General features: G+C 48.4%; 1 protein-coding gene across 1 annotated transcript; it reads left to right on the top strand.

Annotated features, from left to right (window-relative positions):
* The first annotated feature begins 6,686 nt into the window (after positions 1 to 6,686).
* Positions 6,687 to 13,973, top strand: rps23 (ribosomal protein S23). The gene is made up of 4 exons (XM_038812832.1): positions 6,687 to 6,828; positions 8,377 to 8,536; positions 8,863 to 8,983; positions 13,761 to 13,973. The coding sequence occupies exons 1-4, from the start codon at positions 6,825 to 6,827 to the stop codon at positions 13,905 to 13,907; spliced, it is 432 nt and encodes a 143-aa protein (XP_038668760.1). The 5' UTR covers positions 6,687 to 6,824; the 3' UTR covers positions 13,908 to 13,973.
* The last annotated feature ends 6,069 nt before the right edge of the window (positions 13,974 to 20,042 follow it).

The raw sequence follows: 20,042 nt of genomic DNA, 5'->3' as shown, positions 1-20,042 counted from the left end.
CTTGCTGCGTGTGCCTATCAGGTCTTTTAGTACCAGTTCCCGTACCAGCCTCCCCGGACAGGCACCGGAATGTGGTGACTAGGGGCTCTTCACAGTAACTTCATTGAAGCCTACTCGTGACAATAAGCGATTTTCATTTTATTTCTGTGTGCTCTTGATGTGGAACATTCACATCTTCCACAATGCCCTGTTTTAAATTGATTGAAGTCACATATTTGTATTAAATATTGGAATGGGAAAATCTGCATATTTGACACAGTATTTCTATTTGTCAATATGAGATGACTATTTCAAAATTATGTAACGATATTCGATTAAGAAAAAAACCCTAGCTTTTGTTACTATTTGCATTGGGCAATCGAACACACTTGTGAGTGGGAGTCAGACTGTTGGACAAATGAAAGAGGCAAAATAGATCGCCGCGTTCAACCAGAAGGCCTTTGCGACATCAGGTGGCAGGCACTGGAGTTTAAAAACAATTACCAATTAGTAAAATGTTTAGTGCTTAAATATTACGTTGTAACATTTTATCTACGTGCAGAATCGAATTAGGTTAAGAAAGATAAAACAAAATTACAAAGCTTGTCAGTCTTGGCCCGCTTATTGGATGTTTAGTTATTGAAGAATTGGGTAGCTCAGCAAATCCCTTCAGACTTCAGTCAGTGTAACATTAAGTGCGGCATACACACGGATTTGTTGGGCTTGAAATACCCTCCTCACCATGGACCTGTGGTGAATTATACTGCATTGTAATTCACACTGTATTGCATTGCATTGTATTATGTCCTTGTGGGCTCTGTATGTGAGCCATTGCATGGCTCTGCCCATAGGGGGAGATGAGGAGCTTGTACAGGGCTCCACCCTTGGCTCTGCCCATGGCTCCGCCCATGGCCCCTCCCACTACCGGAAGTATAATGTGCTGCAGCTGTAAGCCTGCTCTCAGTTCTTCTGGTCGCAGGGTGGCTTAGTTGTAAGACTATTAAAACCACAGTTTACTTCCAATCGTGTTCCGAGTGAATTGATGGTCACGTCAATTTAATAGTCTTAGAAAAGTTGAAGAAAACTACTATGGAATCAGCCCTCAAACCTGATCGACGAGAACTCGACCGGCTGCAGAGTCGAAGGAAATCTTCCTACACTGGCTTCAATGTTTCAAGGCCGACCTGGCTGAATCTAGCACTTCCGAGACTACAGAGGAGCAGAAACACAGCCTACTGCACGCAAGGGTGAGCCATCGTATCTCTACGCAACTTAATTGTACCACTTCATATACCGAGGCCCTGGCCATGCTCGACCGACTGTACGTGCGACCGATTAACAAGGTCTACGCGTGGCACGTTTTCATGACCCGCTGCCAGCGCCCCGCCGAGTCGCTGGAAGCCTTTCTGCGCGATTTAAAAGCCCTTGCTCGGGACTGCAATTTTCAGGCTGTAACAGCCTCCCAGCATATGGAACTCGCTGTCCGTGATGTATACGTTGCAGGGCTCAGGTCCAACTATGTGCGCCAGCGATTGCTTGAAAAAGGGGCCCAGAACTTGGAGGGCAATGTAGAGTTAGCTACGACTATGGAGGTCGCATTCCGCAGTTTGAACTCATTCCCCACTGACCAAGCGACCCCATCGTGGGCCCCTGACCAGCGACTGGCCCAGGCCTGCGCTGCGCGGCCACCCACCCACTATGTAGCGCCAGCGTGCCATTTTTGTGGCCAGCTCCAACACCCACGGCAGCACTGCCCGGCCCGCAACGCGACCTGCAGCAGCTGCGGTCGCAAAGGACACTATGCCCGAGTATGCCTGGCAAAATCAAAAACTCCAAACTCCCTCGCAGTCCAGAGCACTCGCCTCCCAAACTCACAGGCCCGCAGGCCCCCTAATGCTACAGTGTGTCTGCCGACTCCGCCTCCACCCGACATGTGCAACTCATGGGGGCCGCCATCTTGGCAACCCTCCTCCACGCGGCCGGCCACGTGCGAGTCATGGGGGCCGCCATCTTGGACGCCATCTTCCTCGCCGCCCGCCACTTGCGATCCATGGGGCGGCCAACTTGGACGCCATCTTCTCCAGCACCCGCCACGTGCGATCAACGGGGACCGCCATCTTGGCCATCACCCGAACCGAACCTCGACGACTACGACCTTAGCGGACAGTCATCACGGGGCCACTCCAGCACAGCTGATCGAGCCGCCGACTACCCGCAACTCAACGCAGTCACGTTGGACCAGTCGCGTCCGAAGCACCTCCAGAGCTCGATGATGTCCGTTAAAATCAATGGGTACAGGACACCGTGCCTCTTCGACTCCGGGAGCACCGAGAGCTTCGTACATCCTGACCTGGTAAGGCGTTGTTCACTCCCTATCTTCCCTGCATGGCAAACTATCTCCCTCGCCTCGGGCTCACACTCAATCCACATACAAGGGCGCACCGTCGCGACCCTAACGATCCAGGGCGCCAGCTACTCTAATTTCCAGCTGTACGTACTCCCCGACCTCTGCGCCCCACTCTTACTTGGACTCGACTTCCAATGTAATCTCAAGAGCCTCACACTCAGCTTCGGCGGACCCCTACCTCCACTCACTATCTGCAGTCTAGCGACACTAAAAATCGACCCCCCTCCACTCTTCACTAATCTCACTTCGAACTGCAAACTCGTAGCCACTCGCAGCAGGTGGTATAGCCTGCAGAAAAGGGTATTTATTAGAACCGAAGTCCAGCGGCTCCTACGTGAGGGAGTCATAGAGGCCAGTAACAGCCCCTGGAGAACTCAAGTGGTGGTCGTCAAGACCAGGGAAAAGTTCAGAATGGTGGTTGATTATAGCCAAACCATTAACCGATTCACGCACCTCGATGCGTGCCCCCTCCCCAGAATTGCAGATATGGTTAATCAGATCGCCCAGTACCGCATATTCTCCACGGTGGATCTGAAGTCTGCTTATCACAAGCTCCCAATCCGCCCGGAGGACCGCCACTACACGGCGTTCGAGGCAGATGGCCGCCTCTTCCATTTCCTCCGGGTTCCCTTTGCTTCACGAATGAGGTCTCAGTGTTCCAACGAACAATGGACCGAATGGTGGACCAGTACGGGCTGCGGGCCACCTTTCCGTACTTGGACAATGTCACCATCTGCGGCCATGATCAGCAGGACCATGACGCCACCCTCCACTGATGTCTCCAAACCGGCCAGAAACTCAATCTCACCTATAATACGGAGAAATGCTTTTTTCGTACAACTAGACTAGCCATCCTTGGCTATGTCGTGGAAAACGGAGTCCTGGGCCCCGACCCGGACCGTATGCCCCCTCTTACAACTCCCTCCCCCTCATTGTCCCAGGGCCTCAAGAGGTGCCTGGGATTCTTCTCTTATTACGCCAGTGGGTCCCCCAGTATGCGGACAAAGCCCGCCCACTATTTAAGACCACACTCTTCCCACTGTCGGCTGAGGCCCGCCAGGCCTTCAACTGCATCAAGTAGGACATCGCCAAAGCCGCCATGCGGGTGGTGAATGAATCCGTCCCCTTTCAAGTGGAGAGCGACACCTCAGAGGTCGCTGTCGCCGCCACTCTAAATCAGGCAGGGAGACCAGTCGCCGCCTTCTCCCAAACCCTCTCCGCTTCGGAACTTCAACACTCCTCAGTCGAAGGGCAGCACGGTGGCCTAGTGGTTAGCACAACCGCCTCACGGCGCTGAGGTCCCAGGTTCGATCCCGGCTCTGGGTCACTGTCCGTGTGGAGTTTGCACGTTCTCCCCGTGTCTGCGTGGGTTTCGCCCCCACAACCCAAAAATGTGCAGAGTAGGTGGATTGGCCACGCTAAATTGCCCCTTAATTGGAAAAAATAATTGGGTAATCTAAATTAAAAAAAAAAAACACTCCTCAGTCGAAAAGGAAGCTCAAGCCATTGTGGAAGCCGTACGGCACTGGAGGCACTACCTCGCAGGTAGGAGGTTTACCCTCATCACCGACCAAAGATCGGTTGCCTTCATGTTTGACAACTCGCAAAGGGGCAAAATTAAAAATGATAAAATCTTGCGGTTGAGGATCGAACTCTCCACCTGTAATTACGATATCATATATCGACCGGGGAAGCTCAACGAGCCCCCAGATGCCCTGTCCCGCGGCACGTGCGCCAGCATGCAAGATGACCGTCTGAAGGCTATCCACAATGACCTCTGCCACCCGGGGGGTCACCGGCTCGTCCACTACGTCAAAGCCCGAAATCTGCCTTTCTCCACCGAGGAGGTCAAAGCTATCACCAGGGATTGCCTGATCTGCGCGGAGTGCAAACCGCACTTCTATAGACCAGACAGGGCCCACCTGGTAAAGGCATCCCGGCCCTTTGAAAGCCTGAGCATCGATTTCAAAGGGCCACTCCCCTCGACCAATCGAAATGTGTACTTTCTGAACGTCATCGATGAGTTCTCCCGCTTCCCCTTTGCCATCCTGTGCCCTGATATGACCTCCCACACAGTCATCAGAGCTCTGCACAGTATCTTCACCGTGTTCGGTTTCCCCAGCTACGTACACAGCGACAGGGGTTCGTCTTTCATGAGCGACGAGCTGCGTCAGTACCTGCTCGACAAGGGCATCGCCTCGAGCAGGACTACCAGCTACAACCCCAGGGGTAATGGGCAGGTGGAGAGGGAGAACGCAACAGTCTGGAAGACCGTCCTACTGACCTTCCGGTCCAGGAATCTCCCGACCTCCCATTCGCAGGAGGTCCTCCCCGACGCGCTCCATGCAATTAGGTCCCTCCTATGCACCGCCACCTACCAGACCCCTCACGAACGACTATTTGTTTTCTCTAGGGGCACTACCACGGGGGCTACGCGCCCATCCTGGTTGAGGACACCAGGCCCGGTTCTCCTCCGGAAGCAGGTCCGGACACACAAAACAGACCCGCTAGTAGAGAGAACCTCCAATACGCCTTCATTGAATACCCCGGCGGCCATCAGGACACCGTTTCCCTCCGGGTCCTGGCGCCTGCAGGATCCACCACTACCACCACCACCGCCGAGATACCCCTCACACTACACCCCACCCAACCCCCTGCACCCCCGCGCCTATAAGTCCCCTGCCCACGCTCGGCACCCCCGCACCTGTAGGTTTCCTGCCCCCCCCCCCCCCCCCCGTCGCACCGGTCAGGTATGAAGCTCGGACCGAAACACCCCCCGGAGACCGCCCTCATACCCACACCGATCGTCACCACCCAGCCACTCGAAGAGGCTGCAACCCCGGTGCTCCGCCGATCCCAAAGGTGACTCGGCCACCGGACCGGCTCAACTTGTAGACCCGTCACCCCCGCCGGACTTGATGTTTTTTACAGGGGGTGAATGTGGTGAATTATACTGCATTGTAATTCACACAGTATTGCATTGCATTGTATTATGTCCTTGTGGGCTCTGTATGCAACGGCTCTGCCCATAGGGGGAGATGAGGAGCTTGTACAGGGCTCCACCCTTGGCTCAGCCCATGGCCCCTCTCACTACCGGAAGTATAAAGTGCTGCAGCCGTAAGCCTGCTCTCAGTTCCTCTGGTCGCAGGCAGGCTCAGTTGTAAGACTATTAAAACCACAGTTTACTTCCAATCGTGTCTCTAGTGAATTGATGGTCACATCAGGGAGCAGCAATTGTGTTGGTCGAAATCAGAGGACTAGAAACTTCTAGTCATAAACTCTCAAATCCCAATCTGCACCCTCCTCAACTCAGTAAAGCAGAGGCCGATTGTTTTCGCATCCTTTCAACATTTACGGCGAATCACAAAGCTGGTTTACCTTTTTACAAACTTCTCAAACAATACAATGAACGACTGACCCCTCCCCCCACACTAATAATAGCAGTGCGTTTACAATAGGATGTGGAACGTCAAGTATTGCACAGCAAAGAAAGCAATGGATTAATTATTTTTGAATAATTATGTCTTCAGGTATAACTGCTGAAAGCGCATAAGTTTTACACGGTGTTGTTTGCCTTTTAAAGCAGTGCACTACTGCTCAAGATATTTATCGAGATATTTATTCGCGTGTTGCTAGATGATTGTTGATGGAGAATGTGATCAAGATGAAGGAAGGGGCATTGGGTCAGAAATCATGGAACTGATTTAGCACAAAATGCACTCCCGAGGGCACCCAGGTCTGAAAATAGCATCACAGCTTTATCCCCGGAAAATTGAGTTTGAACATTGGATTTTTAAAAAATGCCTTGCATCCCATCTATTGTAACGTTGCACAACTTGCTTGGAGAGACATATTCCGAATGCATTTCACTTAAACATCTCACTGAAGTTAAACAATGTGCAGCTTGAGAACCTTTCACTCACTTTGCCGAGGACGACATTATAACAGGCACGGTGCTATCGGCCTAATGAGGAGGGACATTATCAAGCCCCGTATCTGGTGGCCTGCCATTGAATGAATGGGGAGCAGAATCTCCCAGTCGCGCGACGTTCCAAAACCGAACGCCGGCTTCAAGAGACAACTCGAGAGTCAGATCCGTGTGATTGACAGCGGGGCCCGCCAATCAACGGCGGCCTCCTGCCGAGGGGGCCAACCAGGGCCAGCGGAGGGCGGGCGCTCTGGAATAAACACATTCACACGGTGAAAAAGCACGATTTCAGCGAGAATAATTTATTTCCCGAACGAGGAGCTTGTTTGCTCTCAGGCTTTTGGGGTAGGCATTCGTGGAAGGTGTTTTTTTTGGGGTGGGGGGGAAGGCAGTGTTTTACGACAGGCGGTAGGGAGTCGCCTGTTGCTGGGGAGAGGGGTCCTAGCGCTCAGTAATAGGAGCGGCGCAGGGCAGCTCCGGTCTTTTTGCTGCGAGGCCGAGTCTGTGATCATGGGTGAGTGAGGCCGAGGGAGAGGAAAGCAGCGCGGCGGGGCTCGTCTCCCACCCGCCCAGCCAGCCCTCCTTTCGAACTGCCACACGCTGTCTGTGCAGCTCGCCTCCGAAGACGGGGCTCCGGCGGCCCATCTGATGCGGATTTTAATCGGACAAGCAGCCGCCACGCTGCGGCGCCCTGACTCGAGGCTTTAGGCCCAGGGCCTGGTTCAGGCGCTCGCTCTGCCTCCGGTTTGGTTCAAAACTTAAACCCATTAAAAATCTCCCCGGGTGAGAAAATCCCAACACCTCTTTTTCACCTGTAGATCTCCCCCCCCCCCCCCCCCCCCCCCGAAAAAAACCACTTTAAAAACTGAGAAGGATTATTTCTTGGAAGACATCGGAGGAAGTGCTCGAGGCAAAAATGATCGCACATTGGGGACTGTAATTTCTGTGCAGCACTGTATTAGCACGAATATATTTTATCGAATGTGTCCTTCAAATTAAATTCAATACTGACACGTATGCACGGTGCTGATCTGAGCAGTTTGGTGATGTGATTTTTTTTTTTACAATTTCGAGTATCCAATTCTTCTATTTTTTTCTCCAATTAAGGGTCAATTTTGTGTGGCCAATTCACATCTTTTTGGGTTGTGGGGGTGAGACTTGCACAGATGGTAGCATAGTGGTTTGCACAATTACTTCACAGCTCCAGGGTCCCAGGTTCGATTCCTGCCTTGGGTCACTGTGGGGAGTCTATATGCGTGGGTTTCCTCCCACAGTCGAAAGATGGGCAGGTTAGGTGGATTGGCCATGCTAAATTGCCCTTGATGTCCAAAATTGCCCTTAGTGTTGGATTGGGTTATGGGGATAGGTGGAGGTGTGGGCTTGGGTAGGCTGCACTTTCCAAGAGCCGGTGCAGACTTGATGGGCCAAATGGCCTCCTTCTGCACTGCAAATTCTATGAAATCTATGAGACATGGGGAGAGTGTGCAAACTCCACATGGACAGTGAGCAGGGACCGAACCCAAGTCCTTGGTGCTGTGAGGCAGCAGTGCTGTGCCACCGTGATCAACAAATCACAATTACTTCACAGCTCCAGGGTCCCAGGTAATTTATACTGCAAGAAATTTAGTTCATTAGTTATAGAATTTACAGTGCAGAAGGAGGCCATTCAGCCCATTGAGTCTGCATCGGCCCTCTGAAAGAGCACCCTGCCCAAGCCCAAACCACCCTATCCCCATAACGCAGTAACCCGACCCAACACTAGAGGCTATTTTGGACACTAAGGGCAATTTACCATGACCAATCCACCTAACCACATCTTTGGACTGGGAGGAAACTCACGCGCTCATGGGGAGAACATGCAGACTCCAAGCCGTCAATTGAACCTGGGACCCTGGAACTGTGAAGTTGTTGTGCTAGCTACTGTGCTGCCCACGTTATGCTGGATGATCTCCTGAACATCAGCAAAGCCATTGGTCTGAGTTTTGTGAATTCCTGTTTTGTCATTCTCCATACTATATAGAAATTAGTAATCAAATTAAGATCATTTCTCTTTCACCTTTAGGTAAATGTCGTGGTCTTCGTACTGCCAGAAAGTTACGTAACCTTCGGCGTGATCAGAAATGGCATGATAAGCAATACAAGAAGGCCCACTTGGGAACTGCCTTGAAGGCCAACCCATTTGGTGGTGCCTCCCATGCCAAAGGAATAGTCTTGGAAAAAGTGTAAGTAACTAAGGAGTTTGCTTACTTCAATTTTTTAAAAAGGGGCTTAAAATGGCCTCGGATAACTGGCTGCGTTAGTCACTCTCATGAGGCAGGTACATTGCCACTGGTATGTGATTTTGAAGACATGGCTGATAACTGACTACATGAACAATTGTGACTGGAATTAAACTGCTGATGCATTCTTCCTTCTTGAAAAATATTAATGCTCACTTTAAGTTTGCAAAATGTCCCTGGTTGTATCATCAGTTTGAGTGGGGAGAAATTCAGTTTACCAGTTAGAGTTCAGAAATATGTGAAATTATTAAATCTTCTTTTTGATACAGTGGTGTTGAGGCTAAGCAGCCCAATTCGGCCATCAGAAAGTGTGTCCGAGTCCAGCTTATTAAGAATGGCAAGAAAATCACGGCTTTTGTTCCAAATGATGGTTGCTTGAATTTCATTGAGGTAAGCAATCACATTTTTAGGATTACACTGCAGCATTGTTACTAATGCTGTGAATGTATATGATAGCGTTTTATAATAAATAAATAATCTTTATTATTGTCACAAGTAGGCTTACACTAACACCACAATTAAGGTACTGTGAAAATATCCTAGTCGGCGCCTGTTCGGGTACACAGAGGGAGAATTCAGAATGTCCAATTCACCTGACAGCACGAGAATTCAGAATGTCCAATCACCTGACAACGCGTCTTGTGGGAGGAAGCCAGAGCACCCGGAGGAAACCTACGCAGACAGGGGGAGAACCTGGCGCTGTGAAGCAACATGCTAACCACTACTATTGTGCTACCCTATGTTGTATGCTGCTCTCACTTGTATTAGTAGTAGAATTAGATCAACCATTTTTAATTTGGACTGTGCTACCATATTTATAGCATTTTGTAACCGCTGCGAATATAATGGCATAAAATGGGTCTTTCAGTTTTGTTCAGACTAATTGAACATTTTTTAAAACTGGCATGGGTAAAAAAATTGCAACATCTTGGAATACAGGGTAAACAATGGGATCTTACAGTGAAATAGTTTGAAAGTTCACTGTATTTTCCTTTTGTCTATTTAAACACTTTTTTAGGCTTTCTCCTATATATGATACTTCACAACTTTTTCCCACATTATTTATAAACAAAGGACCATCATTTGTACAACCTGAAATTAGTGGGGATCGGGGGAGAGAGAGCCTCTGACTTCCTCCTACCTTAAGGAAGATTGTTCCTGGAGATCAATTGCTGCAGGAGTTTTTCAGGGCAGCATCTTGGGCTGCACTATCTTTAGTTGCTTCGTCAATTACCTTTTTTAATTACGAGGCAGCAGTGGAGGTTTTTTGGTAGCATAGTGGCTAGCACAATTGCTTCACAGCTTCAGGGTCCCAGGTTTGATTACCAGCTGGGTCACTGTCTGTGCGGAGTCTGCATGTTCTCCCCGTGTCTGCGTGGGTTTCGTCCCACAGTCCAAAGATGTGCGGGTTAGGTGGATTGGCCATACTAAATTGCCCTTAGTGTCCAAAAAAACGGTGGGTTGCGGCGATAGGGTAGATCAGTGGGCTTGAGTAGGGAGCTCTTTGTAAGGGCCGGTGCAGACTCGATGGGCCAAATGGCCTCCTTCTGCACTATAAATTCGATGAATGAACTGCAGTATTCACCACCCTGTTTACAAATCATAATTTAATCAATTCATTCCTGCATGCCACATGATCTAGACAACATACAAATTTGGACTGATTAATTGCAGGTAACATTTGAGATATAAAAGTGCTTTGCAGTTACGATTTCCAACTAACCAATCCCCTTTGTCATTGGCGGCACGATGGCACAGGGACCTGGGTTAAATTCTGGATTTGGGCGACTGTGGAGTTTGCACTTTCTCCTCATGTTTGCGTGGATTTCCTCCAGGTGCTCCGGTTTCCTCCCACAGACCAAAGAAGTGCAGGTTAGGTGGATTGGCCATGCTAAATTGCCCCTTAGTGTCCAAAAGGTTAGGTAGGGTAACTGGGTTATGGGGAGGCATGGGCTTAAGTATGGTGCTCTTTCCAAGTGCATGTGCAGACTCGATGGGCCGAATGGCCTCCTACACTGTGGGGATTCAAGATTGGATGATCTCACCATGACAGGTCATCATTGCCCAGAAACTGACTGGCATAGCCATAAAAATGCTGTGGGTGAGAGAGTATATGAGAGGCTGGGTGTTTTGCAGCACATGGCTCATCTGACACTAAAGACCTGCTCGTGGGTGGCGCAGTGGTTAGCATATCCATGTGGCGTTTGCACATTTTCCCTGTGTCTGAGTGGGTCTCATCCCCACAACCCAAAGATGTGCAGGGTAGGTGGATTGGCCATTCTAAATTGCCCTTAATTGGGAAAAGAAAATAATTGGATACTCTAAATTGATAAAAATAAAAGAATAAAGACTCACAAACATCTTCAAGGCACAGGTGCAAAGGAATACCGTTGCATTGTGAATCTCAACACCAGTCAAAAAAAAGTGTACTTGATTAAGAGACCATCACATGCATTATGACTGCAGAATGCACCATCTACAGGATGCCCTTCAGGAAATCACCAACACATGACAGCAGCCCCCAAACCTCTAATTTCCACTGCTTTGAAGCGCAAGGGCAGCAATTGGGGACTTCCATCACTTCCCGTTTCTCTACCAAGTCATGCACCGTCCTACCTTGGACATTTCTTCTCTTGTTTCAACATATTTGGATCAAAATCCTGGAAAGTCCTATCCTAAAGCACTGTGAGAGCATCTGGACTGCTTTGACACCATCAGCTTCTCAGTGGCAACCAACATTGAACAATAAATACCATTCTTGCCAATGATGCTACATCCCACCGAATGATTTTAAAGTGTTGGTTGTCTTCTGATAGTCATTCAAAAATCTGGTATTCTCCCCTCAGCCCCTTCCCAAAATCCAGATAAGCAAGTAAGTTCATAAATTACTGGAGGTGTAGTGTATAGAGAAATTAAGAAATGTAAACAAGTTTGGAAAAACGCAGCAGATCTAGCAGCACCTGTAGACCGAGAAATAGAGTAATGTTTCTATTGTGTCCACAGAGGACTCCACACTGAAGGCTTAAAGAAACATGTTATTTTTTGCAGTAACTACATGTTGTGAACAGGTCCCAGTTGGGACATCTGCTCCCACTTGGGCCGAGTTTTTATACATCGTGTCCACACCTCTGTTGATGGGGCCCCCGCCACTTTGTGGGGAAGCCTGTCCTCAATGAGACTCATAAGGAGACTTAATTGGTCCGACCTCGTTTGTCTTGTGCGGGTTATAAAAGTTTAATGTTTCCTTGGTTCTAAAGAAGACACATATTGGACTCAAACGTGAACCCTTGCTTCTCTCCTGAGATTTTCCAGTATTTTTTATTTTTGTTTCAGCTTTCCAGCATTCCCAGTATTTGTTGCTGAAACATAAAAATGTTTTCAATAACATTATTTTCTATTGTAATTTATCTGGATGATGGTGCTAAAGAAAATTAGGCTGAATTTCCATCGCGGTGAAGCAACAGAATTCATCACTGAATTTGAAGAAACATGCAAAGATCTAGCACACTCTGGCATGGATTTCGTCTTTCCCATTGTTCATTTGAATTTGGCACCAAGTCAAAGGGCTCTCCTTTAAGCATCCAGAGCAGTGATGTCGTTAAGCACAATAAGCACCCAATTACATTGAAGTATCCTCACAACAAACCAGGAAGTGAAAAAGCTTTGAATTCCTTCATTTAACTTTTTACTTTTATGAATAGGAAAATAAATGTTTGGGGTATAATTGGAATTGGGTTGAAACTAAATATAAAACATACAAAATTTGATTAAAAATTTATAGAGCAATTTAGCATTTTCCAGGGCCAGTGAGGTGGTTCAGCAATTCATGTTCTCCAGAAGTGTAGCTTCACTGATGGCAAGTTTTAGATTTTAACATTTATCAGCATGTGTGGATTCCAGAAGAGACATTTATGACGAGTGATGAGTGAACACTGATCATTTTGCTGTCATTGTTAGCTTGCAATCTGGCCAATGCCTCAATACCTGCCTGGAATGGGTAAATTAGGGATGGCATATGTAAAGCAGATCAGTAAAGACTTAGTTTCTAGTTTACTTTGTGTCCACTTTAGTACCCATTATTATCACTGAGCAGAAATGCAAATAATTAATTTCCATTTGTAGTAGCACTTTATGACCTGTGCCAGTCCAAAACACTTAACTACCTAATAGTTAATAGTGCTTGCGTTGTAAGTGCAGCAGTCAATTTGCACACAGAAAATGACAATCTGTTTTCATTGGTGTTGGTTGTAGGTAGAATGGGGAAGTTAGAACATCTGATATAGAAACAAAAATTCAATTTGGCAGACATTTAATAATGGCATGGGGTAACTTGTTCCTGTATAATTCCACCATCCTTTCTACCAGTTTCAGTTTAATTCTGATCACACATTGGAAAAAAAGGTAACTATTAATAGCGGAGGGCAGTGCACAAGGCTGTCTAATAACTCAGAACATTTGAATAGACTTGAAGTGTGTACACAATTTGCCTCATGGCCCTGACATATCTACAGAATTTCTGCTTGCTGCCAAATTAGATTTGTGCTCTTGGATGTTATTGATTTTTTTTTCTCTTTTTGTTTTGTTTGTCAAGTTGTAGCTGTCTGACTGTATTCTTTTATTTCCTGTTCATATTCTTGCTTCCGCTTCCACCTACACTCAAAGAAATCAGTGGCAAAAATGTCCTGTTTGGTGCAATGGAGTAATGGTTTCCAAATTCAAAATGCTTAATTGAAATATGGTGCTGTTCCATACCCACCCACTTGTTGCCCGCCTTACACTTCTGCTGAGTTTGATCAGTTGATTGCTAATGATTTAGACCTGACTTTGGAATTGAATCCCATTCTAATTAGTTTCCATGTGATGCTCATCTTGCCGTTTTTTTAAAGTCAGATATACTTCAGAAAACTTAAATACCTCTGCAGCCACAGTTTAAGATATGCCAACACAAAAAAGTTGCACTCTTGATGAAGTGCACAATTTAAAATCGTTCCCCAATCCATATTGGTGCTTTTCATGGGAAATGAAAGGAAACAAAGTTGATGCAGTAAATAGCATTAATGTAACAACATTTGATAATCTTTTCCCATATTAGTTATAGAGTGGATGATTTCTAGTTTGTAAGTGCTCTGAGCAATTTCACTGATTGCCAAAATTTCTCATCTTTTAGGAAAATGATGAAGTTCTAGTGGCTGGTTTTGGTCGTAAGGGTCATGCTGTTGGTGATATTCCTGGTGTCCGTTTCAAGGTGGTGAAAGTAGCCAACGTATCTCTGTTGGCCCTGTACAAAGGCAAGAAGGAGAGACCAAGATCTTAACCGTTTCAGTTTTATTAACAAAGATGGAAAATAAACATTTCAAATAGATATTTGACAAAGCTGAAACGTCCTTGTGTTGAATCCTTTTTATCTGCAAAATTTTAAGACTGAATGGAAAGAATTTTGAGAATGGAAAGAATCTTGAGAATGTATGTGTATTCCAGGTTTTGACATTTAAGAGTTCTGTATTATTTTCCTCTGGGTAAACAAACAAGATCATTGAACTGGCTTGAGGTATGTTTGGAAGAGTCCAACAATCATTGTTTTCTGTGGGTGGGTAAGGGGGGGGGGGTGCACATCTGACCTGCATTGAATTGATAATCCTTGCATCTTGGTACTGCATTTTGCTTCTGTTTTCAGTTATGGTGCTGAGATGAACATGTATTTTTATATCAAGCATTTGGCAGAATAACATTGAGTCAGTGGAATTTGGAGAAACTATTGTTTAGTCAGGCCGAGCAGAAAGGAAGGTGGGGAAAATATTGCGGATGCTGGAATATGAAATCAGAATGCAGAAAATAAATGTATGGATTATTTTTCAAAAGGGTTGAAGGTGGAGGAAAAAGGTCAGTTTAAAGTTGTTGAACTCTTGTTGAGTCATGAGGGCTGTAATGTGCCTAATCAGAAGATGCTGCTCCTCCAGCTTGCACCGAGCTTCACAGCATTGCAACAGGCCAACGGCAGACTTGTGGGCATTAGAGCAAGATGCTGAGGTAAAATGGCAAGCAAACAAAGGTTGGGGTCATACTTGAGGACTGAGTGAAGGTGTTCTGCAAAGCGGTGACCTAGTTTGCATTTAGGTTCTCCAATGTAGAGAAGACCGCATTGGGAGCAGTGAAAACAGTAGACCACATTGAAGGAAATGCTGTTTAACCTGAAAGGTGTATTTGGGGTCTTGAATGGTGAGGAGGTAACGGGGCAGATGTTGCAGATCTGCAATTGCAGAGGAAAGTGCTTTGGGTTGGGCGTTGGACTTGGAGGAATGGTCACTGGAGTGTTGACTGGGTTTTGGGAGGGGGGGGGGGGGGGGGGGGGGGAGTGCAGAAGAGAGAATGGTATGAGAGGGTGTTGAGTGGTGGACTCGTGCTGCAGTTGGTGGCGATGGCAGTGGATCGTCCTTTGAATGCAAAGGCTGGTGGAGTGGAATGTGAGGATAAGGGGGACTATCATGTAGGGGTTATGGGTTGAACCTGGTTGAGTCCTGTCAGTCACTGCTGGGGGCTGGGGACTAGTTATGAAAAAAGGCAGAAATGTCAGAAGCACCATTTCAGAAGGAGGCAGAGAAACTGGGATAATGTGATAAAGTCCTCACTGGAAGTGGAGTTTGAGGTGACGTAGCCAAAGTAGCTGTGAGGGTCATAATGAATATCGATCAGTCTCGCTGGAAATGGAGATAGGTCAAGGAAGATGGCTGTTTGCTGGAGGCCAATCAATCATTTCAGCCCCATGTTACCTCTGCAGGAGTTCCTCATGGGAGTGTCTTATGCTAAACCATGCTCATCTGCATCAATGGCCTTCCCTCCATCACAAGGTTAGAAATGGGGATGCTCACTGATGCTTAGAATTTTCATCTTCACTCAACTCGTTAAATAATGAAGCAGTCCATTCCCACGTGCCGCCTGAACGGGACAGCATTCAGGCTTTGGCTGATAATGGTAAGTAAATCTGCACCACCAGTGCCAGATAGTGACAATATCCAATAAGAGTACTATCTCCCAATGACATTAAACAACATTTCTCTCACTGAATCTTCCACTGTCAATATCCAAATCACAGCTACACAAACAGGTCCAGAGATTGTATTCTTCACTGGGTGATTCACCCACTGATCTTCCAAAGCCTTTCCAAAATCTAAAAGGCTCAAGTCAAGAGTAAGAATATTTTCAACTCATGAATGCAGCATCCACAACGTTCAAGCTGAACCCAATCCAGGACAAATCTGCCACTTCATTGACACCACCTTAAACATTCACTCGTTCCATTGTATACTGTAATTGCAGTGTGTGTCACCTACACTATGCAGTGCAGCAACCCACCAAGGCTTCTTTCATAACACCTACCACCCATGCGACCGGTGCGTAGTACCCGAGTTCTCATCACAGCCGATCTGATTTGGAAATATATTGCCATTTCTGCATCGTAGCTGGATCAAATTCCTGGAACACCCTATCCAACTGCACTGGATGATCAATCAACACTGGCATTACTAGTGACAACAAAATACATAAATGAGTATTTTAAATTGGGAGTAAATTTAAGATTGGATAATCTGCTGATAAACTCCGTATGCACATGAGTTGGAAATACGAGTACAGGTCATAAATTATGTCGGGAAAGAAATAGAAACACAAGTGCACCTCAAATTGGCTCTTGTCCTCGTTCAGAAGAGGTTGTGAGGAAGCTGTGAACTGATGCTAAAATAAGCTCAGTAACGGGGTGGATATAGAGTTCAATGCTGATCAAGAAATGGTTCAATAATTTTATTTTACTCCTATCTTTTTTTTAAAAATAATTTTTATTGAAAAATTTTGAATTTATACAACAACAACGAACCATAAAATACCAAAACTAATAATAATAGCAATCATAAACATTCACCCCCATCTCCATGAATAACACAGCATATTAACAACTACGCAAATTAACACAATATTAAGTTACATAATAGAAACAACAATAAGGAACGCCCCCCCCTCCCCGGGTTGCTGCTGCTATTGACCAAGATACCTATCTTGGAGCCAGGAAGTCCAGAAAAGGCTGCCATCGTTTATAGAACCCTTGTATTGATCCTCTCAGGGCAAATTTGACCCTTTCCAATTTTATAAATCCCGCCATGTCACTGATCCAGGTCTCCACACTTGGGGGCCTCGCATCCTTCCACTGCAGCAAGATCCTTCGCCGGGCTACTAGGGACGCAAAGGCCAGGACACCGGCCTCTTTCGCCTCCTGCACTCCCGGCTCTACCACAACTCCAAAAATTGCGAGTCCCCACCCTGGTTTGACCCTGGATCCAACCACCCTCGACACCATCCCCGCCACCCCCTTCCAGAATTCTTCCAGTGCTGGGCATGCCCAGAACATATGGGCGTGGTTCGCTGGACTCCCCAAACATTTGGTGCACCTGTCCTCACCCCCAAAGAACCTACTCATCCTAGTCCCGGACATGTGGGCCCGGTGCAGCACCTTAAATTGGATGAGACTAAGCCTCGCACATGAGGAGGAAGAGTTGACTCCAAGGCATCCGCCCAAGTCCCGTCCTCTATCTGCTCCCCGAGTTCCTCCTCCAATTTAGCCTTCAGCTCCACCACTGACGACTCCTCCACCTCCTGCATTACCTTATAGATGTCAGACACCTTCCCCTCTCCGACCCACACCCCCGAAAGCACTCTGTCCATCGTCCCCCGCGAGGGCAGCAAAGGGAATCCCTTTACCTGTCGCCGAGCAAACGCCTTTACCTGCAAGTATCTGAACATGTTCCCTTGGGGAAGCCCAAATTTATCTTCCAGTTCCCCCAGGCCCGCAAACCTCCCGCCAACAAATAGGTCCCTCAATTTACTGATGCCCACCCTTTGCCACCCCCTAAATCTCCCATCCCTGTTCCCTGGGATGAACCGATGATTGCCACCCACTGGAGCCTCCATCGAGCCCCCTGTTTCCCCCCTATGCCGTCTCCACTGTCCCCAGATTCTTAGGGTCGCCGCCACCACCGGGCTCGTGTTAAACCTCTTAGGGGAGAGCGGCAACGGCGCCGTTACCATGGCACCCAGGCTCGTACCTCTACATGATGCCATCTCCATTCTTTTCCACGCCGCCCCTCCCCCTTCCATCACCCATTTACGCACCATTGACACATTGGCCGCCCAATAGTACCCCAGAAGGTTGGGCAGCGCCAGCCCGCCTCTGTCCCTCCCTCGCTCCAGGAACACCCTCTTCGCTCTCGGAGTCCCATGTGCCCACACAAAGCTCAAAATACTGCTAGTCACTCTCCTAAAGAAGGCCCTGGGGATAAAGATGGGCAGGCACTGAAAGAGGAACAAGAACCTCGGAAGTACCGTCATTTTGACGGACTGCACCCTCCCCGCCAACGACAATGGCAGCATGTCCCACCTCTTGAACTCCTCCTCCATCTGATCTACAAGTCTGGTGAAACTATGTTTGTGAAGAGTCCCCCAGTCCCTGGCCACCTGCACCCCCATGTACCTAAAGCTCTCCCCAGCTCCCCTAAGCGGGAACCTACCAATTCCTTCCTCCTGGTCTCCAGGGTGCACCACAAACACCTCACTCTTGCCTAAATTTAGTTTATAACCTGAAAAGGTCCCAAACTCAGCTAGCAGCTCCATCACCCCCGGCATCCCTCCCACCGGGTCCGCCACATACAGTAACAGGTCATCGGCATACAACGACACCATATGTTCCTCCCCACCTCGCACCAAACCTCTCCACCTCTCTGAATCCCTCAACGCCATCGCCAGCGGCTCGATTGCCAGTGCAAACAACCAGGGGGACAGGGGGCAACCCTGCCTGGTCCCTCGGTAAAGCCGGAAGTACTCCGACCTACTCCCATTCGTGGCCACGCACACCATCGGGGCCTCATATAGCAGCCATACCCATCTAATGAACCCTTCACCAAATCCAAACCTTCCCAACACATCCCATAAGTACCCCCACTCCACTCTATCGAAGGCCTTCTCCGCATCCAGCGCCACCACTATCTCTGCCTCCCCCTCAATCGCCGGCATCATGATGACATTCAACAATCTCCGCACATTCGTGTTCAGCTGCCTTCCCTTCACAAAACCTGTCTGGTCCTCGTGCACAACCCCTGGCACGCAGTCCTCTATCCTGGTGGCCAGGATTTTTGCCAGCACCTTGGCATCTACGTTGAGGAGAGATATGGGCCTGTATGAACCACACTGCTGGGGGTCCTTGTCCCTCTTTAAAATTAACGAGATCAGCGCCCGCGACATCGTCGGGGGCAAAGTCTCCCCTTCCCACGCTTCATTAAGTGTCCGCACCAGCAAGGGGCCCACTAGGTCCACAAACTTTTTATAAAATTCCACCGGGAACCCATCCGGCCCCTGTGCCTTCCCTGACTGCATCTGCCCGATCCCCTTAACTAGCTCCTCCAGCTCAATCGGCACACCCAACCCCTCCACCTGCTCCTCCTGCACCTTCGGGAAAGAAAGCCCGTCGAGGAACCTCTCCATTCCCCTCCTCTCCCCCGTTGGCTCCGACCGGTACAGTTCCCCGTAAAAGTCCTTGAAGACCTCATTCACCTCTACCCCCTTCCGCACCACATTCCCACTCTTGTCTCTCACTCCAGCAATTTCCTTAGCCGCATCCCGCTTGTGGAGCTGATGAGCCAGCATCCTACTTGCCTTTTCACCATGTTCGTACACTGCCCCTTGTGCCTTCCTCCACTGTGCCTCCGCCTTTCTAGTGGTCAGCAAATCAAATTTAGCCTGCAGGCTGCACCTCTCCCCCAACAGTCCCTCCTCTGGTGCCTCTGCGTACCTCCTGTCTACCTCCAGCATCTTTCCCACCAGTCTATACCTCTCACTCCTCTCGCTCCTCTCCCTGTGTGCCCGGATGGATATCAGCTCCCCACGAATCACTGCCTTCAAGGCTTCCCAGACCACCCCCACCTGAACCTCCCCCGTATCATTCACCTCGAGGTACCCCTCAATACTTGCCCGGACCCTCCTACACACCTCCTCCTCCGCCAACAACCCCACATCCAACCGCCACAACGGGCGCTGGTCCCGCACCTCCCCCCATCTCCAACTCCATCCAATGCGGAGCGTGGTCGGAGATTGCAATGGCCGAATACTCGGCCTCCTCCACTCTCGGAATCAGTCCCCTACTCACCACAAAGAAGTCTATCCGAGAGTAGACCCTATGTACGTGGGAGAAGAAAGAGTACTCCCGTGCCCTCGGCCTCACAAACCTCCATGGATCCACCCCACCCATCTGGTCCATAAACCCTCTCAGTACCTTGGCCGCCGCCGGCCTCCTACCCGTCCTTGAACTGGACCGATCCAGTGAAGGATCCAACACCGTATTGAAGTCCCCCCCATGATCAGACCTCCCGCCTCCAGATCCGGGACCCGTCCCAACATACGCCTCATAAAGCCC

This window comes from Scyliorhinus canicula, chromosome 11 (genome assembly GCF_902713615.1).
Source record: "Scyliorhinus canicula chromosome 11, sScyCan1.1, whole genome shotgun sequence".
Lineage (NCBI taxonomy): Eukaryota > Metazoa > Chordata > Chondrichthyes > Carcharhiniformes > Scyliorhinidae > Scyliorhinus > Scyliorhinus canicula.
The sequence above is the reverse complement of the archived record's forward strand: the minus strand, read 5'-3'. Positions and strand labels throughout refer to the sequence as shown.